Source organism: Pagrus pagrus (assembly GCF_965226575.1).
Source record: "Pagrus pagrus genome assembly, chromosome: 15".
Lineage (NCBI taxonomy): Eukaryota > Metazoa > Chordata > Actinopteri > Spariformes > Sparidae > Pagrus > Pagrus pagrus.
Genome location: NC_140199.1, coordinates 24,614,409 through 24,641,494, shown reverse-complemented (window position 1 = coordinate 24,641,494; position 27,086 = coordinate 24,614,409). Strand labels below are relative to the sequence as shown.

General features: G+C 41.4%; 1 protein-coding gene across 3 annotated transcripts; it reads right to left on the bottom strand.

Annotated features, from left to right (window-relative positions):
* Positions 1 to 38: 38 nt before the first annotated feature.
* Positions 39 to 26,609, bottom strand: parga (poly (ADP-ribose) glycohydrolase a). 3 transcript variants are annotated; one of them, XM_084375668.1, is made up of 18 exons: positions 26,458 to 26,609; positions 25,710 to 25,772; positions 24,817 to 25,488; positions 24,551 to 24,683; positions 23,762 to 23,884; positions 23,591 to 23,671; positions 22,338 to 22,412; positions 17,198 to 17,290; positions 15,638 to 15,792; positions 12,155 to 12,234; positions 11,993 to 12,053; positions 11,287 to 11,362; positions 9,493 to 9,640; positions 4,627 to 4,705; positions 4,352 to 4,460; positions 3,444 to 3,549; positions 2,065 to 2,193; positions 39 to 1,382 (listed from the first exon to the last, which is right to left on the bottom strand). In XM_084375668.1, the coding sequence occupies exons 2-18, from the start codon at positions 25,736 to 25,738 to the stop codon at positions 1,201 to 1,203; spliced, it is 2,331 nt and encodes a 776-aa protein (XP_084231794.1). In that variant the 5' UTR covers positions 25,739 to 25,772; positions 26,458 to 26,609; the 3' UTR covers positions 39 to 1,200. The 3 variants fall into 3 exon arrangements, with proteins under 3 accessions (XP_084231794.1, XP_084231795.1, XP_084231793.1); XM_084375669.1 differs by lacking the exon at positions 26,458 to 26,609 and adding an exon at positions 25,948 to 25,966; XM_084375667.1 differs by having other exon boundaries at positions 40 to 1,382; positions 25,710 to 25,775.
* Positions 26,610 to 27,086: the final 477 nt, after the last annotated feature.

Sequence of the window (27,086 nt, the reverse complement as noted above, 5' to 3'; positions counted from 1 at the left end):
TGGTTGTGACTGTGTTGTACTGATCATTAGTCAGTAAACCATATTGATTTGAGCAGAGAAATACCATTTTAACAGGATATACTTTAATTAAGAAATTATAATAAAAAGAGTACAACAGAAAAAACCTAAAGTACAGTACTATGCAATACATTTACAATCATCAACCAATCCATGACCCCATTATTAAATAGAACCCACACTGTCAATCAGAAAAATACGGAAAAAAATAAAAATCAAAACCACATCCCCAAAGTAAATGTTGAGTAAAAACATTAACAAAAATAATATTTTGCGTGCAATTCTTTCTTTATCTGCGCCCCCTTTATTTGTATACAGTAGCATTAATGTGCTTAACACTGAATATATTTGAAAATGATTAAATTACTCAGAATAGAATCGATGATCTGAAAATTAAAATGACCATAAATTCTTTGTATCTGTTCCATCTGAGATGACTCTCATACCTGTGACCATTTTATTGATAGTTTTGATATTAAAATAAGGACAATATGTGTTGAGCATCGCCATCCTAGAGGATATAAAAGAGCAGCATATATTTGTAGAATATCTGATAAATAAATGTTACCCATGCATAGACTACAGTATGGCATCTCATCATCTCTCTGCATTCAGGAACCTCACCACAGCCTTGGGTATGGTAAATAGAGAAGACAACTCATCCAAAATAAGTAGCAAACACAATATAAGACACAATAAGTAGGGAGGATTATCATGTCCTGCATTATCAAGAACAAAAAAGTGTCCACAACCATGCATATGATGAATATTTGGCCATATTTGTAATTAGTATGTAAAAACAGAAGAATTCCACACCACATTTAGACTAAAGAAAGGCCTAACAGCAACCAGGATTTACTATTGCTATAAGTCTCTGAAACATTTCACCACATTTGGTGACATACTACAAGGCTCCTATAATACCACCAACGAGAAAGGCAAAATCGTGTTTTGGTAGTTTGTGTGTTGGGATCACAAACTTAAAGGGTGTGTGTGTGTGTGTGTGTGTGTGTGTGTGTGTGTGGGTGTGTTTGGTGTGTTTGTGTGTTTGTGTGTGGGAGGAAGGGAGGAAAAAGTGATTGTAAGCACTAGTGTTGAGAGCACATTGAGGTTTCTGAACCTGGAGTGTCTTTGACACGTAGAGACTGAGGGGAGGGTAGTTGAGTTGCAGCTCTCCCAGAGTTAATGAGAGTCCGATGTTACAGGGGACATCCCAGAATCCTTGGCAGACTTCAGGGCGTCGGCGGTCGTCTGGGAAGAGACTTTCTCATAGATGAAGCTGTAGAGACTGACGTCAGGTCGAGTCGTGCGGCAATTCTTGCACACCATACTGGAGTACTGGTTCAAAAGGCTGTACAGCCTCCCTGGGAGGGTAAAGGAGGGCGGTGAGGAGAGGGAGGGGAAGGTGCAGGGGTCAAGAGGAGGAAGAAATATGGATGGAGATGAAACAGGATTGGAGAGGAATAGACAAAAAGAACAAACAGGTTGAGAGTCAAAGAACAGGCAAAAGAGACAGAAACCATGGCTGAAAAACGAAGAAAAATGAAAACGTGCTCGGCCTCATTTATAAATCACACGCACGTACACACGCACACAAGCCGTGAGCTTTTTCTCTGTAGCTCCACTTTAGGAAATGGATAGCTAGAGGGGAATTTCTCTGAAAGGCTTCAATAAATGTCAGCGGAGGAAAAATGAAAAGAGGGGGAGGGGAGAGGCTGGGGTCAGTTCAGGCAGTAATCCACTCTGCAGCTAAGGCTGAACGGATGGGCTGAGGAACGGAGATGGCCCATAAGGTGGAATAACTTAACATAGTGAGGGACTGCATTCTGTTATTTATGTGCACTGTCCCTGTAATGACGCCAACAAGGACGACCTCCATGTGCGCTACGAGCCTCGAGAGCCTCTCAGTCCCGCCAGTGGCCGGTCATCACCGTTCCCGCTCGTTATGTAATTTACTGTAAGAGCTCAACATAGACAGGATAAAACTGAGGGACTACAGCGTGACAGACAGTCCAACAAAAATACTTGAATTATTTTGAGTCTTACCGACGGTGACTTTTCTCCCGGTGAGGAAAGTGTGTATTTCATGAACATCTCTCATGAGCTGAGCGTCTCCGAATGTGAAGTACGCCACGTCTCTCCCAGCCTCTGCTGCAGCCATCAACTGGATCAGCGCTGAAAAAGAAAGAAGAATGCTAAAGGGAAATTCAGGCAACAATGTTACACCATATTAGCATCATAAGTATCCTTCAATGTCAGGAAGAAATCATAAATGTGTAATTGCCCACTGAAAATAAGCCGAGGAAACTAAGTAATTGGTCAATAAGCTTGATAAGGTACGGCTTCGGGCAGAAAAGAACACAAGTGACAGGGGCAATTTGTACTGGAAGAGTAAATAATCCACCACTGGTAGCCTAGCCTCATCAACAGCACTCAATCTTTTGGCCCTCGCAAATAAGGTCTAAAGACTGTTAAATATTTAACAGCATGGGTATTGATTCCAGATTAATAAACACAGAAAACCATCATTTGCAAAAGCTCTGTTATCGTTACAACAACATAACAGCTTAGTCTTATGTAACTACCACATCTTAAGTCAGCTCCGGCACTATAATGTAAAATACAGCTATTGCCTTCTAAAAATACCAGCTATGCTAATTCCAGGGCTAATGGGCGGGGGTCCCCGGAAGCTAATATCATCCTCGGGGACTCTGTCAGGTCCAGTGGATCTATTCATAGCATGCTGCAGAGGAAATTAACAGCTTCACTTCTAAATGAAACTGTGCACAAACACCCATGTTACTCAAGTCTGAATTTAATTTATAATGCAGGACATTTATGTGGAGATGTGGGCTTTAGCACAGCCTCCAAAACCTCCTTCACTTTACAGTAGTAGAAGTATGAAGAAAATTAAAGTTAATGGTCATGTGTCAGACACTGACCAGAAACACAACAGATCTAAATCTGCAGCGTGGTGTACTTGAGCGGACAGTAAAGGGGCTCCTACTTATAAAGAGTGATGCACTGTAAGCCCATAGAGACCTGCGTCAGCCTGGATTTATGATGTCCCTTCCCTGTAATCAATTGCCCTTTTAATGGAAAACATAAATGTGCGTCAGCTGATCAATAAAGGGAGGGAAGGAAAAGGTGAGTGACACCCTGGGAGAGCTACTAATTGACCAGAGGGGTTTAAGAGAGACCGGATCAAGAGGAGCTTCCAATGGACGGGACAAGTAATGCAGAAGAATCCTGTCCGAGAATTCAGAGTTAAGATTTAATGCAAGTAAAATTAAGTATCTGCTAACCTTCATCAGTGGTGTCATGTCAGCTCTTGTGTATTAAAAAGAGATTTTTTTTCATACTTAAAAAATCAGTCTTTTCCTTCCCCTTAATTAGATTACTGTATGTATTTCAACCAATGTTACCTTTGAGCCGTGTGTCCCCGCCAAAAGCTCCACAACCCCAGTTGCCTGTTGCTAATGCAGAGAGGTGCTTGCTGTTGGTGTTGCTTCGGAAGAACCCACAGTATGCCTGGGATACATGAAGGGAGGGAATGAGGGGAAGACAAAGACAGAGAAGGAGCCTTTGTCAATATTATTCTATGATCACTTTGCACAATATATCTCAATTAAAAATGTAATTAAAATTGAGTGTCATTAAAATCTATACAACAGTGCTGTTTCCAGTTCAGTAGGTTTCAGGTGGGCTGGACGTTAAAAAGCACAAGTAACAAGGTTCAAGCCTCAGGTTGAACCATAAGCAATTTTAAGAAATGCAAAAAGCCTTTCCAAGTGCACACAGGTGCTTAATGTTTTGCCTTATTCCTCAACAGAAACAGCTGTAGTAAATGGCAGTTCCACTATAGGTGTTTTGTAGTCGGTCAGAGAAGCGGTCGGTAACCCTCAGCTACATTAAATGGTGTTACAGATCATCGAGCCTTTAATTAAAGCAACAAAATGTAAGATAGTTAATTGAGTCTCATCCTCAGATTTTCAAAAAATGACACTTTGGGTGGACTGCTCAGGTTGGATGCCGACCCAAAGCGTCAGTACTTTATGGTCTGGGGATAAGACTCCTTTATTAACTACCATTCTCCAGGAAGTTGCATTGTGTTGCTTTAACATCTTTACAGACAGTACCTGACACTGTGGTAAGTCACCAGCCGGAGCGTTTAGGCACAAACATCATAATGCATAAAATTATCCCTCATCCGTATCGGTCACTTACTGATAGCAATGTATTTTGGAAAGTACCAAGATTGGAGACTGGTGTTTCAGAGCTTTGTTTTGCTCATTCACAAAGATGTATGCAGACTGCGACAACTCTCTCTCACCTTGTTGAGTTCTCTGACCATCTTCTCAGGGAGAAACTGCTCTAAGAAGTGCCTGAATTTAAGAGCATCAATGGCCACAATCTCTGTGCATCGTCTCTGCCAGTCATCCCTGGAAATGAAAGAAAAACAATGATAGCATTGGGGGAAGAATGTAGAAAGATTCTCACATCTTTCCAACAACCCTTTATGACTGGATAAAATATTTCTGGTTTAAAAATATCAAAACTTGTTTTGTCCCCCAGTATTTCATAGCACTCTATGTGAGGAAGCGTTACCTGGGCGTCTCATCCTTGTGCATTTCCTTCCATTTGTAACTCTCAGCATAGCCACTGTATTTACTGTACTGTTCGGTGCCTAAAGAACAAGAAATAAAGTCAAGAAAAAAGTGGCATCACTCAGTATTCAGCAGTCAGAGCACACAGTGCGTCTAAATCTGTTTCAGCGCCTTATTTCTTAAATCAAATTTAGTGCTTTCTGTGCTCCCCATGTGAGTACACAGCATCAGCTTGTATTGGATTGTCATAAATAAAAGCCATTGATTTAATAAGTAATCCGCTTTGGGCTTTGAAATGAAAAGCTTTCAGCCGTAATGGGAAGAAATGGTTAGAACAGAAGAAACTAACCTTGGCCACATTAAAGAAATGAAAATGCTTGCATGAAACAGAAAACGTCACCATATCATTAAATAGCTGACAGGGTAACACACTTCCACCAAGACATGAGCCTTTCCATTATGTGTGCCGTTATGTGCGCGGGGTGAGAAAAATTTCATCATTCGTCATTACAAATACAGCTGCGCTCAATTCTGAAAATGATGCCCATTAAAGCCTCCATACATTATGCATAAGGTACGAGGAAGTTACTTCAATGAACATGTGATTAACATAGCCTTTGAGGTTCCCCTGTATTTACTTGGAGAGTGAGAGAGTTGTGGAGATTAGCTCACAACAACCAGAGAATATCAAAAACATCATAAAAGCAATGGCAAGTGTCCTTTTCTGAAAGTATTTCTTGCAGTAATAAGTCAACTGCTTTTACGCTTCAAATTCACTTGATTTCAAGCATGTACCATCTCCCGACACTGCAGCCGCAAAACTAAAAGTCCAAGCGTGATTGATGTTTTTTTTTTGTGCCCAAGTATGACTCATGCTAATGGTCTGAACTGCAGCCAGGACATAACCCCCGACAATGACAGTACAACTGGGCAAATGAGAATTATGTTTCATAAAAACCCTGGCAAAGGGAGCACAGGGAACAGCTCTTTGCAGCCATAGTGCGCAATCGCAAGTCCAGCCGGTCAAATGGAGTACTTTCTACAGCACTAGCGACTCCTAACGTCAAACAACAGGCTGCCCATATCACCGTCTCCATCAACAGAGCTGTCCTCCTCCACCTCCTCCTCCTTCACCTTGATCCTATTTATCCAGGAAACCGCCCATGACAGCCTCCTGGCGTACAGGCTTCCATCACTAGATTACATCCTGGCCCTCTGACTTCCGATTCCGAAATCGCCTATGGACAAAAACTGATGTGACGCATAAGTTCCAAATGTACAGGAAGAGCCATGTTAGGAAATGTCTAAAGGCAAAAAAATAAAGACGGAGGAGAACAACGAAGAGACAGTAGAGCGAGAATCTAGACTTAAAGAGGAAACCACTGCATGCGTGCAAGGAATATTCTGCAAGGTTTTAATGAGTCTATGGCGTAACTGGCCCATTCCATTAGTGTAGCGATGACCTTAGTTGGGCTATAAATTCCTTTCTGTCCAAATGTAATAAAGTTAAGTGGAGAGGAGGAGGAGGGACAGAGGGAGGGAGGCAGAGTGATGGGAGGCAGGGAGGGGGGCGGTGACTAACCACTGAAGGTGACTTGGAAGAGATGGGAGTTTCAAAGAAGACAAGACGGCGCCGTACAAGACAGACAATGCTTGGTTTGCTCAGCAGGAAGGTACTGAATGAGACAGAAGTCCATTTCAACAAGTGGTGGGAATCGGAGGGTTACAATGCGATGCGGTTTTTCATAATTGTTACAGCTGTTGAAAATTGGGTTTTCCAATTTCTGATAATTTACTTTTCTACATCGAGGTGGCCATTTTTCAAGAGAGAATCCGGCTGCATCTAATAAATGTTTTTTTCCCCACCACTCCCAATTTTAACATCAGTTGAACAGAACTGGTTGTGTTGGTTTGTTTGGTGGGATTACCAGAGTTGTCAGGGGCTCCAACATCGTTGGCTCTTCCTTTTCTCTGCTCTGCTGTTATAACCAGCCTGTAAGCAACAAGCCCTGTACTGTATAACAAATAGAGGGTGTCGAGGGCACCCAACAGACCATGCAATCGCTCTTCTTATTTTGTTCGTCCACGTCTCTCTTGTTGGGCACACGCTCAAAGAACTCCACCAACAGAATCAATCAACTGCAGACATTTGGGAGCAGCATTTATATTTAAGTTTCTGTACACACAGCTAAGTTATAATACATGCCCTCATGTCAAACGGATGGATTCATCAAACCGGATAATGATGCAGCCTCTTGTATCATCAAAGGCAAATCTGAAGGCTCATTTTAATGCCCCAATAAATACTGGCACCAACCAGGACAAGTTGATGTTAAAAAAATTGTTTTGCCAAGCTTACAAGATAAAGTGGCAATAAAATAAATAAGATGTGGACATAAATCAGTTGACTAATTCATCAGTCAAGGCCATTTCGAAAGAAAATGAGGGGCAATGACATTAAACTATATGCAATATAGTGACACCGTGTGCACTATGTATGTATGCGAGTGAATTAAATCAAGCAGAGTTCTACATTAATGTTGTTATTTCACATTTTTTGGCAGTAATTACACATAGGCTAACAGTATTATATCCATCAATGATTTTAATCTGTGCTTGCCCTTACTTTGACCAGTGGTGGGCGAGGTACAGCCGCCCAGCAGGGAAAAATCAGGATGGCCAAAAGAGGAGGAGGGAGGCGAGCGAGAGGGCAGAACACTCTGACAGGTTGACCGAAGCAGAGTGAGTTGGAGGTTGAAAAATAGAGCAATTCTGCTGGAGAGAAATGAAGGATAACTGGGCTGTCCCGAGTGAATCAATGCAATGGATTTACCTTCGGACTGGATGGAGGAACGGAGAAAAAAAAAAAAAAAAAAAAAAAAAATGAATGGAGCCCAATAAACACACAGGGCTCAATGAACGAGAGAAAATAACTCAGGAGACGAAAACAACACAAGATTAGTCTATGTTAAGTGTAATACTATAAAGGTGAAAGGATACTCAGATGTGTGTGGTTTTTATAGGAGAAACAGCAAAGCCAACAAAATAACAAGGAATAGTCCAATACACCACATGGTACTGCTGATTGCATTAGTATTTACTTCCTGTTTGTAATTATAGGTATATGCAGAATGAGTATGAGGATTAAACCTTGTTCACCCTTTCCCCCAACTCTCTGGTCTTATATGACCAAATCACATTGGTTTTCTGTTACTATTGATCGACACGATGCTAATTGGCATACAACAACAACAGCAATGAAATATATCATTGCAGCAACTGCACACTGTCTGTCTGCTCTACAATGGCTACATTCCCTGCACATTGTGGGCTAATAAGCACCATGTCACAGTGTCTTAACTGGGTGGAATCCTATAAATAACCTGTCCTAATATCTAGTGTCTGTATGAGGACATCAGTGTGTGTGTGTGTGTGTGTGTGTGTGTGTGTGTGTGTGTGTGTGTAAATGTTCATGTGTGAGACTCCACGAAGATGCCTTAAGAGTCATTACTACTACTGTACCATTGCCATTACTTTTTTCCCTCCAATAAGCGTTTTAAGGGAACTTTACAGCCAAGAACAGAAACAAATTGTCAAGAATTGTAATTAATCATCCATCCATCTAATATCTGATGCTTATTTGAGTTCCTAATGCAGTGGCAGTGGTACAGGCAAGGTAGTCCAGACGTCTTTCAACCCTAACCAGATCCTCCAGCACCTCCTGGGGGATCCTGTAGCGCTCTCAAGACAGGTAGGATATGTGTGCTCTGGATCTGCCCCCGGGTCACTGTCCAGTCTCTAAGAGTGAGACTCTGCCAAGGAAAATCTTTTCTGCCACTCGTACAGTAATTTCATTCTTGCGCGTATTCACTGCCAGTAGCTCATTAACATAAGATGAGGGTTGAAACATGGATAAACAGCCTTCAGACTCTGCCGCGACAGTCCAATACCTGAAACACTGCTGATGCTCTATCTCCATTTTAACCTCACTATTGAACGGGACCACACGATTTTCTACATCTCATCTGTTTCATACACAGCTGCAAACAGCCCCAGTGTGTGCTAGAGGTCACAGTCTGATGAAGTCACACAAACTATATCATATTTGGAAAAGCAAGAGGCGTTCCTTAGGTCACCAATGAGATTCTGCCCATGAAATCAAAAACAGAATTAGTGACCAGATACGACGTCAAAAGAGCCCATTCACTGAGAAAGCGGCTTGATACTCCAGATGCACAAGGGCCGGATCATTTAAGCTCTCGAGCGGAGGCTGAGCACTGCAGTATCGGCATAATTGGAGCACACCCTTCCCCTTCGGTTCTGTGAACTCATCCCACACTTGTGTTATTGTTTACTTTACTATACAACCTGCTGCATGTCTGGTCTTCTGGTAACAGTGTGCTAATTGGCCATCCTCTGTGACATCCATAACTCAACACACTTAGACCAACCAAGGATTTGTAAAAGGTCTTTTATTTTATATTCCTTGATTGAACTGTTCAGTGATTTTTAATTCTTGATATACCTTGGTATATTCATATTAGTCCTTTTTTTTTAAAAAGTTAGTCTAATACATGTTTTGTGTTATAAATAGACTGTAAATCTTAAGCCACAATTTTACCTTAGTGTATAATACATTTATATTATTTAATCGATTTTTTAATCAACAGGTGAAACAAAGACAGGGAAACTGCAAGGGAGAAATTAACAGCTTTAGTCAAATGAAAGACCCGTACATACCCAAACATGGAGCTCTGGACTGAACCAAGTGAAAACCAAAAGCATTCAAGAGGTTCATTAATTAACGCCATACAGAGCAGAATTTAAAGGCAGAAAATTATCTGTGTGTGTGTGTGCGACTACATACCTGTGATGATGAGGCATTCATTGTATTCCAAAGACTCAGTGAAGAGGCGAGAGACGATGAGCTCAGGGTTGATCAAGAACCTGATCTCTTCCTGGACCAGTCCGTGTCCCGTTACTCCCCCACCTACGAACCTGTTTGCAAAGTCCACCTAATGAAATGAAAGAAAACAAATAGAGGAGTAAACCAAAATGGCACGTTGAGTTTATGGTCTACGCTCAACCGCTTTCATCGTCACTCTCTAACATCCTTGAACTGTTAAAATGGACAGGGACCCAAGCTACAGAGTGATTAGCTGGACCATACATTCACCATCGAAAACAATTGATGGATTCAGCGATGTTATTATAGCGCCCTTTGCCCTGTCCATTCAGTGCAGTTGAGAAGAACTGTGAGATTTAGCTACTGTCGCTCCCATGATTTGAACAAATGACTCTATTAGTGTCTCCTTATTATCTGTCACCCACTGTGGTCATTTAATACAGACAAATGTCTGAGGGGCACTGCACTGCTTCCTGCTTGTAAATAATCAAATCAGGAAACTGTAGCGAAACAATGCACTAGAAAACCAAAGAGATAGTTCAAATAGCAGTAAAATCTACAATTAATGGTGACACAAAACCTGCCTGAATGTGTGTAGACCTCCATTTTTAAATAAGGGATAAGTCCATTGGCTTGGTTTCAGTCACCCTCAATATGTGTCATGCGTTCGTCCAACAATGGGGGAAACAAAACAGATAAATATAGAGGACCAACCAGAGGCGGGAACTGATCGCTGTTGGCCACCCGGCTGTAAACTAGCTGTAGTTTATCAGTGTCAGTTCAGAGTATGCTGAAGTATATATACACTGATATACTGGTATTGATGAGGTCGCCATAGAATTATAGTTGTTTCTACTGTTTGTGGCTATTTCTGGGACTTCTGTTTCAATGTAGGACATTTTTTGATACTGGAGCTTCATGCCACATAAGCCCACTCCTTGTTTTTGTCGCATATAAAAGAGGACAGCCCATTCAATAACAATGCTGTTATTTAAACAGCCTGTCAGGGATGAAGGTTCTGCTCAGTGGCCCACAGCTACGTCAATCTGTGTGACAGTGAGTGTGTTTGTATGTGCATGTGTGCATGTTGTCTAAACAGTCGCTCAACTCCTCTACCTCCTTCACTGGTTCACCCCTAACCTCACCCCCCTCACTCCCCAATCTCACCTCCTGACAGAATGACAGCCCACTCTGCCCTATCGAAGCTCAACCAGTGCCCAGCCCACTGAGGTTGCCATCAATCCTCTTGCAGGACTCCTGGCCCACTGGGCTTGATGGCTCACCCTCATCATCCTTTCCTCCATGCGCCTCTTCCTCCCTCATCCCCCACCCCAGGGTCCTCTCCTCCACCCTTTGCTTCGCTGAACTACTCAAGTGTATACGTCAGCTGTCAAGCCTTGGTAAAAAATGCAACAGCCATCCTGGAACACCAAGCGGGGTGAGGAGATGGGGTGAATCAATGCAGACATAGAGTCAATAACCTTCACAGATATGCAGAAAAATATACACCTGATTTAGATTTTCTGCAGGTGGTGGACAGATACTCAAGACGACCAGTAGAGTCTCTTTGACTTCTGAAGCTAAAAAGAAGTCATGTCTTTTGGATCGACCGCAGCAACCAGAACAAAACATGTATGCTACATCAAATCTGACACAACACATTTATGTTTGTGATGCCACTGTTACAAAAAGGACTCATTTTCCAATGATTGAGGGGCGCTGGCATTAGATGCAAAGCTGTAAAGGAATTCCTACCTGCAGCATCCCGTATCCATCGTCCTCAATTGTCCCCTCACACGTGATATGTAGGCGTGTCAGCTGAGTCTGGGAACTACACAAAAAAATAGCAGAACTTGAAGTTATTATTTTACCAACGGGTAATTAACTGTACAGGCATAATATATTTCATTTTTAAAGGGTTGAAGCTGCAACTTGTGCATACACTAATGAAAATCTATGCCTTTGAAAGAAATAGCTCGTGTGAACGGATCCAATGCTCTAGAAATGTTTGAATGAAATGAGTTAATACAAATCAGAAACCTTTCTAGTCATTTTTTTAGAGCAACCGTATCAACTTCTTCATTTTCCTGAGATATGTTCTGCACAATCAAAATTTTGCCATCAGACATTATTTAGACATTATTTAGACTTTGCAAGGTTGGATGAAGGCATATGTGATTCAAGGCTGAGCTTTATCTGGGACACTGAAGGACTTCCTCTCCCTGCTATGAAGAAGAAATCCCCCATGTTGATTTGGCATTAAGACTTTGGCCATGATGGAATTTAAACTGCCACCTCAACCTCAAGTTGAAAAGTAGACTGCCACTGAAACGTAGTTTTTGGCACGATACAGACATTAGAGAGTCAAAGATTCCGATATCGATATATCCGCCAATATACACACATATTTTGCAGTGATCAAATCATTAAACTCATGAAATAGTTGAATAGACAGTAATACCTTTCCCAGTTCGGAGGATTGTTCAATATTTGTCTTGTGAATGTAACAAGACCCTTGGGCCCTTGAAAAAAAGAAGAATCAAAAAATGTTCAATAACTGAAAAACATGAGGAGCAATACAAACAGTTGCTGCAACATCATGCAGGATATTTTAAATGCTTACTGATCTGTGTAACTCTCCTGAAGTAGCACAGCAGAGTTTTCAACTTCTCAATTTTTCTCGATGAAGAACCTTCAAATAACCTGAAACAGAAAGCACATGAGAATTTGAGATCATAACACAGTCTCCGTCATTTTACTCAAAATAGGATTTTTATTGTGTGTTTTAGCAGATGAGAGACATGTAATGTTTCACTCCGAGTCATTATCTATAGCTCGCTGCACAACCATGCGACGACTTGTCATGAGTGAGGTCAAGCTTTTAAACTGGCATGATGTCTCTCCCTTCTACCTCCATCCTTCATACAATGGCACCGCCCGAGGCAGTGTTTCAGTTCCTCAGTTACCATAAAAACTAGGGTGGATGGAGAGAGGAGGGAGAGGAGAAAGAGAGAGAGAGAGAGTGAGAGCTTAAATCACCCCATACTGGTACTCTTCCTTCATTAAAAGCGACCTAAGCTGATGACTAATCAGACTTCAACATTCATCTTTCCCTCCCGCTGCTTTCTGCCCAGACGAGAAAAGTAATCAAAACAGAGGGGGCAAATCAAATGAAAAAGGTACTGAAGGGCTTTCAGTGAGGAAAAAAAAATATAAGGTAATTCCTACATGTAGTATGCATTTCCCTCCACTGTTCTCATTCCTTACAGTCCCTTACTCATGCTCTGTGAACCCCCCACCCAATCCCCTTAGTCAGTGTCAATTTGGCATAATGTACCCTGGAGGATATCCTGACTATGAGACTGTAGAAGTGGATGAGAGTGAGATTTCCAGTATAGCCACAAAATATATTGCAGAAATTTTCATCATTTGGTTCTTATACATTCTGACCTTACTTGCTACACTGTATAAAGTGCAGCAGTAGATAGTTTCTGTCAATTTTACCATTACCAATTACACTGCTTCCGTGCAAACAAGGTCAGCCATCTCGCTGTCACTGAGTTAACAAACAAAAACAGAGGCTTTATTTCTCAATAACGAGCTTTCATTGTTAACTACACTGTTAAACAGGTTTCCTATGTCGTTTCCTCGCAAACAGAGGAAAACAAAAGCTAAAGAGATAAGTCTGCCTTCTCTCCGCCCCCTCGAATCTATCCATCACTTAACGGAGGACAAACCTTGACAGTTCTGCCAAAACAGCAATCAGCAGATTGCTAGCTGCTCTGCTTCTCCAAGACAGAGCGCTACTGTAGACGATAAGCAAAGTGACGGACACTCCCTCAATTACAGGGGGAAAGGGAGGGCCAGTAACGATCCAGGGCCCATTTTAGACTGCACTGGTTGTCTTGTCTCATCTTCTCAGAGACACCAAGGTTTTTTTTTCTCCCCCTCTTGCTCTTTCCTGGATTTCGCTGCCGGCAGAAATGCTGATAGTGACGGCAGGCCTGAGTGCCTGCGACCAAGTGCAAGCATTGGTCTGAAACAGCCAGCCCCTGCGACTGGAATCAATGCTTACATTATTAGAGAGGCCTCTTTACTTTGCCTGCCACTAACATTTGATGTGGACGGAGATATCATGCAACCGCAAAGATGACTGATTGTGAGATTGTGGTTTAGATACAATGGCCATCCCTGAGATTCATAAAATAATACTGCTCGACCCCCCAGGGAGAGCAGATGGCTAATTAGACTCTGGATAGCAGCTAGGGCCCATGCAGATTGCAGGGAATATCAAAATTATATGGTACTAAACCTACCCTTTATGCCCCACAAACAGTGTGAGCACTATCACAATACGGTATTACCAAACTGACATCTCCAGAATGTCAGGCACACCACCAGAGGTTCATACACACAACCTTAACGAGGAGAACTACAGGGAAATTGAGTTGAGGTGATATCTGGACTATGTCCGGTGTGTACTCAGGTGCCTGCAGTCTATAAATACAGCAATAAAGCTGGTTACAAAATCTCATAACTGTGTAACCCACCCCACCTCACACATGCATCTTTGGAACCGCAATTAGCTGTAACAAAAATACACGAAGACAGCGTCCAAAACAATTTCACCAGATTCAGTTAGACGTCTGCTTAAAGTCAGGATATCAAATGTCTTGAGCAAAGATTACAAAAAAAGACACAAAACAGCAAGTAAGTCTTTCTCCAAAAGAGAATAAGCTGGACCTTATTAAAGAAGGCAGATTCCACACAAACAGCGATAACAACCTAACCTGCCAGTTTCTACAGGAAGCTTGAGTTTAAACATTTTAAATCAATTTAAGACAGATTTTTGGAAAAATCATCTTGTTCTCACTCAGGTATTGGGGGTAAGTACAAAGGAAAGTAGTATAAATGTGGTCCTATGCAGAGGTAGGTTTGATGTAGGAATATGGTTATTGGTGTTAGGTTTATCTATGTTTGCCAACAGATAAGTGCAAGTATAAAGGGAAAAAAAGGATCAGATTCAGTGGTAGGTTTAAAGACTTGTAATATCAGAAATGCAGACCTTCACACATCTTGTGTGCTTTACTCATTTTGACAAAAAGAAATTCAAAGACAAATAAATGAACCTCTTTGATTTAATATTATTTATATACTATACTTCTACAGCAAATATTTAAAACGTTTTAAGGACCTGTAAACATTTTTTTTGCCGTCTGCATGTAATAATAGTACAGCAGAGGCTCCAACAGCCATCGTGTAAAGACTGATTGCATTCATGCATCGCTTCCCTCTGTTCCAAATATGGTGACACCTCCAGATCATGAGGATGACACAAATGGACAGATGTGCACTTTAAAACAGTCCATCAAGACAATTTGTTTCAATTAGCCACCCCAGGCTTTCTTAACAGGCCACTGGTTCTGAGTAGGTAGAAACAGACAACACCAATTTAACACTCCTACTCTGGACCTCCCTCCCACACAAAAACACATCACAGAAACAGAGAGCTCGAGGAGTTTCTCTGCCCACAGTCCCACCCTCAGGTCTGTAAGGTGACACAACTTCAATATTACTCTGTGTGAACTTACTGTCCCCTAATTAGTAATAGCTGAGTAAAAACACAGAAGTCATGTATTAGGGGTTTCCAAGGCTGTAGTGCCCCCTTATGGAAATCAGTTAATTTTCCTCTGAATGGTTTGAACACTAAAACAGAGTTTACTCAATCAAATGACACTTCTGAAAACACTCATGAGAACATGACTCTGTTATTATTATAATGCCAATAAAGCCTTGGGATGTTCCACAATCATTAAGGACCAGAAAAAAGTATAATGATGCCAATGAAACCCAATCATGCTCCTGTCTGACAGCATAGTACACTTCTTCTGACCAAAAGAGGCTGACTTAGGATCAATATGAGAGTCTAAGATCTACTAAGTCTACTGCTTAAAGTAATGGCCTCCAAAGAGACTCTTTGAAAGACTCGAGGGGCAATTTTGCAAATAAAATACCAACAACTTCAGCTCACTCAAGTACTCCAGTGAGCTACCATTCATTGTTTTGTGTCTCTCCTGTTTTCCTGCAAGGGATGGTGCACAATTACCTGTAGAAGTTGATCTCAGGATAATTGCAGTACTCCGACTTGCGGGAGTTGCGTCGGGGGAATGTGCAGAAGAAGGCGTTGGCCAGAAGACAGGCTATTTGCTCCTGAGACATAGTCAGGGAGTGGTTTATCCTTGACTTCAGTAGGGGAATTGGCTACACACAGGAAGAGAGTAAGAAAAAGTTAGTGAAATCGGAATCAAAAAGAGAACAGAGTAAAGGTAGAGTAAAGAGAGAAACACACATGGTTACATGGGTGCAGTACTGTAGATCTGATGGTGAGTGGGGGTAGATAATTAGTTTAGCAATCTAGCAAGCAGAAGAGATGAGGAGAGTTCCATTAGGTAAATGGGTGGTAGTAATTAAGGTCCTGGTTTTCTTGCTCTCCCCCAGGTTCGCTCAGTCAGACACACGGGGCCCATCTATCTTCACTGATTAGGGCTAAAGAGCCTCCCAAGGCTGCCCAGTTAGCAGATCAATGCCGACTCTAATAACACACACACATAAACATTAGCCTTGACGCTTAATACTGCAAAAACAAAGCGGAGAGTCAGAAAGCTTCATTATCCAACTGCTACAAATGATTGTGAGGTGAAAAATGGAGCAGAAATCCCCTTCTTTAGTTAAACCTGAGCATCCGTGACGTGCCGCTCCTGATTTCTGTTTCCAGTAACAACTGGAGGGATTTTCCTATCCTGCCCAGAGTGGGAACCGAATTATCTTTATTAAATTAAAGTGAAATTGACAACTGAATTACAAAAATACCAAACTTAGAATTCTTACATCGCTATAATTGATGACAGGGGCTGAATATGAAGACAGATGGGTATGACATTTAAAAGATCTGTGACATGGATCAGCCCCATTTACCGTGAATTAAAGCGAGAGCCTCTGAGATAACGGGGGCGATATATCAAACTCTGCTCTCAAAATGTATTGCTCAGAGGAGGAAATGCTAGAGTGGAAATCCAAGGAAGAAGACCGAATCTTAAATTTCATAAGCATAACACATCAGATGGATGACTGGACATGAGACAGACCTCTCCCTCTCTCAGCCCTCTTTTCTAATGAACCACTTCTTGATATGGACCCAAAAGGGGCATTCATTATGTAGCAGTTGTAAGTCATGAGCTGATCTTGTATAACTTCCACCATCTAACCCTTTGCCTCTTCTTCCTGCTGACTGCACACGCTTAGATCCTTCCTCCTACATACCATAATGCACAATCTGATATCGCTGTATTATAGGTATAGGTGGTAAATGTCCTGTTATTAACTCATTCAGCTGGCTACAGATGCAAACGTCGTTGCTTTTTGTAATTATGAAATGATGGACCTCAAGCAATATTCATTTTGATGTTACAGGAATGATAAGAACACAGGTCGCAGAGCTATGACATAACATCCACACGATCGGTCAGTTGCAATGATAGTCTTGGATTTCTGATTGATTTTTTTAAACCAGAAAAATCCTGTACTGCACCAGCTCACCTTTCAAACTCCTCACACAACTCCTAAACATACATTGTGTACATATTCAAAAACAGTTAACTGCCCTTACCATCGTGCAGAGGCGAGGAGCAGTGAGTGCAAGGCTGACCATAGCTGGTAGTACGACCTCAAACAGGTGTTGTGCCTCGCAAAGCTCAAGACCCTGGAGAGAAAAGAGAGTGGAAAAAAAGAGACATTGAAGCAGAAGTATTGTTAAATGGGACCTCTCTGTGGAGCTGACTGCCTAGTTAGGCAGGCAGTTACTCAGAGCCAGCAGTCAGAGTGACTGATTAGATCTGAAGTGACATACTGGGTTGTAACACCACTGAGTAGTATAAGATACATCCAACATTGAAGTCTCAACAAAAGACGTACAATGTTTGTTTTTGTTATTTTGAAAATTCTGTTTCTGACATTTTACGTCTCACTGTTCCACTGGTAGTTCCTTCTTTCTCTTGTGAACATACTGATAATCAAAGTGAGACAAACAACCAACCAAACATTGGTTTTATTAAGGGTCCATTGTGTAGGATTTAGGAGGATCTATTGGCAGAAATGAAAAACAGTATTCATTTTCACCTGCTTTGTCATTATCGATAATCATCAGAAACTAAGAATTGTGTTTTCTTCATCGTAGAATGAGCCCTCTGTATCTTCATAGAGTATGAGGTCAGCCATGTGGCACCGCCATCTTTCGACAGTAGCCAAGAACGGACAAATCCTACACTGGCTTTAGAGAGGGTTTTTTATGTTTGTTTGTTTCTTTTTTGCAAATTTAGCAGCCACCATAGGGGAGGGTGAGACGGTGACGGACCTTTAGTACATTTAAACTTTGGATTTCTTGTTAGTTACTCAGTTTTCGTTCCTAAAATTTCTGGAAAACAGGTTGGTTCAGTGGGACCTTTTTCCCCACACGTAAAAGTATTAGTGAAGAAGAGATTATCCCCACATTACCTCTATTTCTGCAATCATGAAATGAATTGTATGAAACCAATGAAACCTGAGAGCTCAACGTGCATTTCCCTTTCCAATAATTGCAGCAGTAACTTTCAGGGTTTAGTATTGTCTTGTTGAGACAGAGGGAGAATGGCATTGAAACATATGAGGAGCAGCCAACAACTTGATGAACAGTTTAAATGATATAATAACGTTTTGACAGTTTGTCTGAGGTCATAACCCAGTACCAGTAACCAATATCTTCGGGATCAGTCTCAGGTCTCTCATATCTTAAAAGGAAACGCAGTGTCAGTGAAGGTAACGTTTAGGTTCACGTTTATTGTTGTTTTAAGGTGAACTCTCACTCCTCAGATATCTATAATTCCAACACTTCAGCAGTGAAAGAAGAAATAGAAATGCTGCAGAGCTACTCACTACACAGTTTCAGAAGAAACTACCATCAATCTGTGAGCGAGCCTGCCACGGCCGAGGCATCCATACTTCAGCCTGTAGCTTACCTCAGCATCCATCTGCAATTCCCTCTAAAATAAACACCCAGTTATTCCATCATAGACCTAGATTTACAACGCAATCACTTATGAGCGTATTGGCTTCGAATGTCACTGTCATCAATCACCTGCCTTATTCTATCAAGGTGAGCAAGGGAGCTCACGCTGATTAAATGGACCTTCCGGAGCAAATGCAAATGACCAATTGTGGGGAGAGTGGCAGGGTGGCTTGATTTTCAACAGGAAGTCTTTGGTTGGTGATTTGGCCGGGGGGCATTTATATGGCCGCAGAGCAGGTCTGACTAAATGCTGTCAGAAGTAATGAGCTGGCAGGCATCATAAAGCGCTCCTGTGGGACTAATAGATGGTAGTTGGTGATGCGGCAGGACGAGGGTGGAAAGATGATATCCCAGCCCTTCCACAGCTACAGCAGCCAGCCACAAGGGTTACACACAGGTTAGGCTACACACACTCAAACTATACCTTTCACATCAATACATATGACAAAGTGAGCTCCGGCAGGACAGTCCAGATTTACTGCTGCATAGGCTAATGATGGATTACACTCTGATCTACCATCCATTCTGGTCTTTACAAGTTATTTTCATTTCCTGGCAGCTCAAGTCTTCATCTCATATTTTTATTTAGAGGTCCTCTAAAGAAGTTTTTCAACGCATTTAGTGTCAAACTCTGGCATTTCAGTCATTTTTAGAATAGCTGTGTGAGAGAGATAGAAACAAAACAAACGACAAAGAACACACGTGAGAGGGAGAGTGTGTCTTGTTGCCACTGAGGAGAGGTATTTAAGCACAGTACTCAATTACAGATTTGAGGTACTTGTACTTTACTTAAGTATTTCTATTTCAAGCAACTTTATAATTCTACCCCGCTACATCTCAGAAGAAAATATTTTGTACCTATATTCCACTACACTACTTTAAAGCAGGACTGGATGATTATCAAATTTTATTGTCAATTACCATTTGGCTTCCTTAGATGATGAAAAAAAGATACCCATGATAAGATGACTATTGTGCAACAATACGTTCTGCAATGGCACCCTTTCCTATACAACAGTGCAATTTCACCCATCCCTTAAAGGCCAGTCTCACTCAATATAGCACAATACAAAATAAAAACATTATTAATACGCATTGTATATTAAAACAACTCTATTATATTATGCTTGTTATGAGACTTTTTTTTCTTGTTTTTCACTTAAATTGTTTATAATATATATATAAAATACAATTCACAGCTCAACCTTAATGCAGCAGTAACATTAATGCAGCAGTAACATTAATGCAGCAGTATCATTGATCCAAAAACACAATATGTAACAGCAAAACATTGACAGGGTACATTTTACTGCACAATGAATACCTGAATATATTTTTTTGATAATACTTAAAATACTTTTGCTCAAGCAAGTTTTTGAATGCAGGACTTGTAGTGGAGTATTTTCATTGCGTTGTATTCGTACTTTTACTCAAGTAAAGAATCTAAATAATTCCTCCCACCACTGGTTGTAGCCATGCTGCTGAGTGTTCATGTACTATCGGAACATCAGCTGTACTCACTCTTGGACTGGTTTCCTGCTCAGCCCTCAGACATTCATCCGAAAGTGACACCGTGACAGTTTCATTTGGCAGGGGAGAAACTCTAAGACAATTTACAGACAAGCCCTAATTTGGATAACTGTTTTTCCCCCCCATGGCTATTACACGTGAAGCGGAGTGTCAATCACTGGCCCAGGGGCAATGTGCCTCTTGACAATCACCCCAGTGCTGCACGAATTTTGCTACAGATTTAATTAGGTGGTGTTGGCCGAGGAGTACAACAGTCAGCATTCAAACTACAGCATAAAGGGGAGCAAAATTAACACAAAAAAGGATATGAGCAGAGAAGCAGTAAAAATAATTCTGTTGATTTCTGATCAATGGGTTTGCCAAAGAAGAATGGCTGAACAATTCTATGTGACTCTTCACTGCATTAGTCCTTGTGTGAAAGATAAATCTCTTAAGATGGTGCATGTCTGCTGTGGAATGGCAGCTGTTAATCATTCCTGCTCCATGTGTTGCCACGTGACGCTCTGAATGCTTCCTCATCCTGCATCCATCAACTGATAGAAATGTAACTGACAGCAAGCAGACACAACCAGTGTTGTATGTATCACTTTCACTCATTATTGCATTTATTATAATTTATATACAATAGCTCATTCACTTTTAATGTTCAAACCTTGAATCGCCCTTCTCCTGCAGGCAGCCCTCTCCTTTGCAGAATGCTTTACCAAGAAAGACATTTTAAAATCGGCGGAAATACTGCGCTCAGGACATTGAATGGAGCTGCTGACGCAATGGTCTCCTGGAAGGGCGAGTTTCTGGCTGGCTTTACTCAGCATCCTTACAGATTTAATGGGACCTTTTAATTAAATTGGATTAAGCTATAAAAAGGCTCAGGCGGCTATTGATCTACCAAGCTCTCTGCTTTACTTTGAGAAATTATTTTAGAGAGAGATGGGGGGAAAAGAGCACTTTGGAATGCTGAATTTAGCTGAGTAATCAGTGACGAGAGCGGACGAACATCGGGTAATAATATCAATCTGACTGGACTGTAACAGGTATCAAATGTTCCCACTTAATTGTGAAAGCTCCATTAGAATACTGATCTTGTTCCTAATGGCTCCATTTAAGACATGAACTCCCCCAGAGAGACTTTGACAATAGACTACATGCTTTACTAAATGTAGGGAACCAAATTAGGCTTTTAGATGAAACGGTTTGCTATCAAACTTCTTGTATGTTTTTGGCCACTTTTGGCGGTAGTATGGCCTACACGTAGCCTCACTTAGAAGTCAATAGACTGCCAGTAGACAGGCAGTACTACTAATACAGTATCTGAAACATCTGAGAAAGGAATTCTGCAAAAAGATTTTTTTTATAGATTTACTTGGACATCCTTAATTAATAAGACAATTTTTAATAAGTAATCTCATAACAATGAAAGACAGGTAAATATTCATTAATTCCACATGGGAAGAAGTTTCTCCAACAACAGGTTCGTAATTACAGTCCCTAACTGTCTGAACAGAGGATGAGAAGTGTTAAAAGAAAAAGAGGAAGGAGACAGAAAAAAGAGAAAGACATTCCCCTGGTTCACCTGCGACAGATGCTGCCGCCATGCTCTGTGCTCATCTGTCCTAACTGTATGATGCCTATTTGCTCCCGTGAGACTCCCAGGTACGGGGAGGGGACGAGTCACACTGATGGGCCCGCAGCCAAACAGAGAAAAGCAGGCTCCCTCTGCGATAACTACTCGAGTTTAGTATCAGCTTCATTCTTCATTAAGGTAAATTTTAAAGACATAATAAATCATGTTGAGTTAAACAAACACTGGCAGCATCTATGACGCAAAGTTTACAGGTGCTGATACACACGACTGGCTGCATTTCACTAATGAGGTACTTGTATTTCAATTCTCTATAATTATAAATAGGAAAGCCTGTTATGTTGCCAATTAAGAAATCAGAAAAAAACATTTAAGCATGTTTCATGTAAGTGTTTAAGTGTTTCTATAAATGAGGTTTCCCGCCCAACACATTGAATTCTAATGTCGTATGCTTCATGATCAAAGAAGCATACCTGAGACATGTTTTGTTATTATGGTATGGTTAGGCTTGAGGCAAACTGTTTTAATCTTCCTGCTTTACCTTTAATATCAGCCAATGCTAATCAGGTAGCAGTCATGGTTTGGAAAGCTTACCTCTGTGCAAAGAAGGTTCAGGGCAGTGAAGTCCCATTTCTTTGCATGGGCTGTGTTGTATCTCAATATTGCATCCTGAAAAGGAGAATTTGGAGTCATTTATTCATAGAAAACTATTTTAAACATATAAAACTGTATGCATAGAAATATTGAGGAACACAGATTACAAGTCTACTTTGAATACATGATGTCACAAGCAACATTTGTTGCAAATTCTGCCACCATGTGGTTGTTTCTGGAATATGTTTTTTATTTTGAAGAAATGTACAGAGAGCAGAACTTCTCCAGTATCAAAGGCTGGCTGGTCAAAGGAGCCAACATTCAAATTCTATTACAATACCCACATTTGAAAGGTAAATTTGAGAAGACATTGTCCTTGTTCTTGTCACCTTCCGTCAATACCAGGGTGCCCTGCCACCAAGAAATGTTCCAAAATGTTTACAGGGTGGATGTCTCTGAAACAAGAGTCTCCCACTTTTGTGTGGATACTGGTGTTGTCAAAAATACTGAAATATTGAAACATACCAATTCTGAATATTTGAAACTGTTTGAATATTCCTTTTCCACAGTATTGATACACTTCTACAAGCTGCGCTTTTAATCCAACAGCAAGTTGACATGCAATGCTGCAGTGCCCACATAAGCCCACATCCTCCCACTCTTCTGACTATAGTCAAGAGTAAATCAACTTACATGCTGTTGTGCTCAACACACAGGACACAAGCTGTGTTCTATTTATCTCTTAATAAAAATCTAAACTTGTATGCAAACAATGTTTTGAAGGTATTGTATTGATATCGCAACAACACTAGTGAATACAAAGCATTTTGCCAAAATGATGACATATGACTGCTCAGACATGTTCGTGTTTTCCAGCCAGCATCAATTTCTCTGCGGTCACTTGTCTATAAAGTTGATGGTGGGTTCAGCTACTGAAGCACTATGTAAGTGATCATGGAGAGTAGGGAGTGGCAGAACAGAGGTTTGAGCTGCTGAGGCCGAGCAACTGTCTTTCTTTCCCACTCCTAAGAGATGATAGATGTAATGCACAATTTTATGGCTTCCTTTCGAAACAATAAAAAAAGGGAGAAGACGATTAGTCCTTTTAAGAGGCTCTGATGTAGACGTGCGGACAAAAAAAACTCTAAAATTCCAGATGCAGGTCATTTCACATGTACAAAGCTGTTTAAAGATTTATCTGTCTTCGCAATGACTCAGTATACTCAGTATCAGCCTGGTATCATTTGGCTTACCCTAACATCCAGAGAACTCTTGAACCCTCCCTGCAAGGCAGTGTGGATCAGCTCCCACCGACTTTGGACGCCACCTCCATCCTACAGGACACAACAGAAAGACAGACTGCTTTTACCACATAGTTCCCACAGCAACTAAAAAACATGCAAAGCTGTGATGCACTAGTGTACCTCAGTCTCCATAGGAAACAGATTCTTCTCAGAGCAGGGCATCTTCACGGACACATCATCCCACGCATCTTTAAACTTGGTGGGGTACGGGACAGGGACCTCTCCCTCTCTGAGGAGATCTGTCTGTAGCAGGGAAATAAAGTGGCAGGGAAAATGAAATGTCTTTATAGGTTACTGTTGTGTGTACAGAAGCGAGGACTGAGATAGCTCCTTTCTCTTTGTTCACCAAAGAGAAAGGAGCTATCTCTGCAACAACTTAACATTTTTAAAACTATCTGAAACTGAGGACATGACATGATAGACAAGTCAGTCACTTGGAGATAATGGGCATACAAGGTTTGACACTTGTTTTTTTACTAAAAGTCACATATCACTGGCTGACTAAACAACAACTAAAGCTGTCCTGATTTTAATGTAGAGATGTGATTTTCTTATAACAGTAATTAAAAATCCAGTATTCTTGTGATTTACGGGGTGATGGGCAGAATCTAGCTCGGTGGCAGCACTGACAGTGTTCCTGGGGGACTAGAAGTGGAGGATGCAGTCTGATAGGAGCTTTACTGACAAGAGGCCCTGAGGGGATCATGGAGGATGGCTCCACTCTGCCCAGAACTGTCTCCCTTTTCCTCATTCCCACTGTCCATATCTGAACAGCCTTCTTTACATTTTAAAAGACCAAGTGTAGACCCACCACACAAGTCCACATGCACATCATTTCTATGACAGCAGTATTCTTCACAACATATCATAAACAAAGAACACACACAGAACAAGTGGCTGTTGACTCACCCTGACTGTGACAGTGTGGTTAGGCACTACTTTCAGGTGAGACAAAGGGGGGGCACATTGGGGCATTCTGTTCAGCTCATCTATGGGTGTCCCCAGCCATCCTCTGTCCATGTTATGCAATGCGAATGACACGCTGCACAGAACAAAATCAGAACAGGTCAGTATAGGACAATACTACTGAAGGATACTGTGAGAATAGAGGAGCAAGGACACTTCACAGGAAAGGTCATAAAACACAAGAAATGGTACAGAGAAGTCACAAGTACCTTTCGAAAAGTGCACCTGACTTGCTTCCAATTAAGTCCTGGCTCATGTCCGATGAGCCACTGCACTCTGCTATCTCAGCATCCTCAGTTCCCATGGTTACCAGATGAACTCTGTCTTTGGCCAAACATCCAGAATCAGAGTCTTTGACAAACTGCTGAGGTTCCATCACCTGAGCCTTTGCAAAGCCAGAGTCCTCTGCGCAACCACTACCATCATGATCCTCGTCTGCAGAGTTGTTTACGAGCATGGTTTTAGAGATGGGGCTCTCCGGACTCAGCATCTCCACATCACTGGGCGCACTCACACCCTTCCTGGGACTATTGCTGAGAGGGAGGACGAGTATTGGATTTGGAGAGTGTGCAGCAACACAGGTTGTTTTAACAGGGTGAGGGCCAGGTGAACTGGACCTCTTAGATTTCTGCCCATTAGAACAGTGTGTTTGAGCCGTATCACTTTGGCTGCCTGCGAGGGCAGATTCATCCAGCCCACCTGCAGACCCACAGTCCATCGACTTCTGAGACGCCGCTTCATCTTGTGTGTTATCCATTAGCGCACAGTCTTTTGTGGTGTCGTGCTTCTCGGCTCCACAGAAGAGTTCATCTTTTCCATCGGTTAAGTTTGCTTTAGGAACATCGTTCTTGTCATCCTGTGGCTCGACTTCGGAAGTCACACTGAAGCCAGACAGTGAGAGAACAAAGGAAAACCTTGTTAGCAGGCTGATTTTACAAAGTGTGTGAACAAACTGTTGCAATCTCCCCATTTACAGAGTGCACTTTGCACCCTTGTTAACAAGTACAACTATGTATATATTCCGTAATTCAGAAATAAAAGGCATAGGCATGTGTCCAGCTTTGAACAAAAAGCTTGAGCACACAAAACTTGACTGCTTTACCTTCCTTGAGAATCCATCACCTCGTCCATCTTTCACAGGTCAGACAAGATGGATCAACGATATCTGCTTGAGAAAGAAACACATTGACGAGTCAAAAACTCGTACATAGATACAGACTCCTTGTTGTCACATGTCACCGGACTTCACACAGAGCCAAATAGAAAGCTTTGTTTACGTCTGTTTATGGACGGAAGCTATCCTCAAACCTGTGGTGGGGACAGCCTGTAAAAACACTTACTAGGGTGTTTTTGGACTTTGGTCCACTTTCCTAGAACAAGGTGCTGGGCAGCTCGCCGGGACGAGTTCTCGTCTTAGCTTTCGATTCAGCCTCTTGCCTATGGCAACTTTATCAGTTTCGGTTACTGACAGTCGGTACAAGCACACCCTCGGCTGTCAGCACATCTCGAGGAAAAGCTGTTCTTGGCTTCTTCCACAGAGCTATAATGAGCTAGCTAACTATCCCCAAACCACCATTATACTTCTGACACGGTAAAATACGTAAGCTACTCGGCTATTAGTAGCACAATCATTTATTTCCGAGGGATTTAGTTGATAGCTTACTGTCTTGGTGTGAACACACATTGCAGGGTGAAAAAACAAGTCATCTTTAGCTAACTTAGCTCGGACTGGCTACATCTAATCGTTAGCTTTTATTCGCTAGCTCTCGTTCTTCTAGATAGCACCAACGTAATTCAACCTGATCGGGCTAGCAGTGCCGTCTCAATTAAAACGAAGAGAAGTAACTTACAAGCATTTCCCTCTTTGTGTAAGACTTCTGAGTTAGATGCATTACATAATTATTTATTTATTTCAAAGAAAACCATGTCTCCCCTGATCACATATCACTCCAAACGTCCGGTTATTGGTTTACTTTCACTTCATTGTTGAATGCAGCTGCTGCACCTTGACGGCAGCAAAACGGGGACGAATCAAAACATTATTCCTGGAAAAAGAGGCGGGATCATGAGACGGTATCCTAGCAACTGGGTCGAAAAGGAGTTTACTGTCGTGCAACTGTTAAAGAGGCATAACCAAAGGGGGGCATAACCATGACTAGACTAAACAGTGGAGGAAACAACCAAAGAGCAATAGTCATATACAGAATATGACAATATGTTCAGCATCTTTATAACATTTATACGTATATTAGTAGTAATTTAACAGGACACTTTATTTTCTTTTGGACTTAGTTTAATCATATTGTTTTGTGTTTATTTATAATTACTATTCAGGTTTCTCTTTCTTGCAGTCATATAACTGAGTTGTAATATGTGGTGCCTGTTTGGATTTTTGTATGACAATTAAAAAAAAAAAAAACTGCCCATGTAGATTTGACACTTTACATCAGGCCTTTCCAACTTCTTTTATAGAGGGACC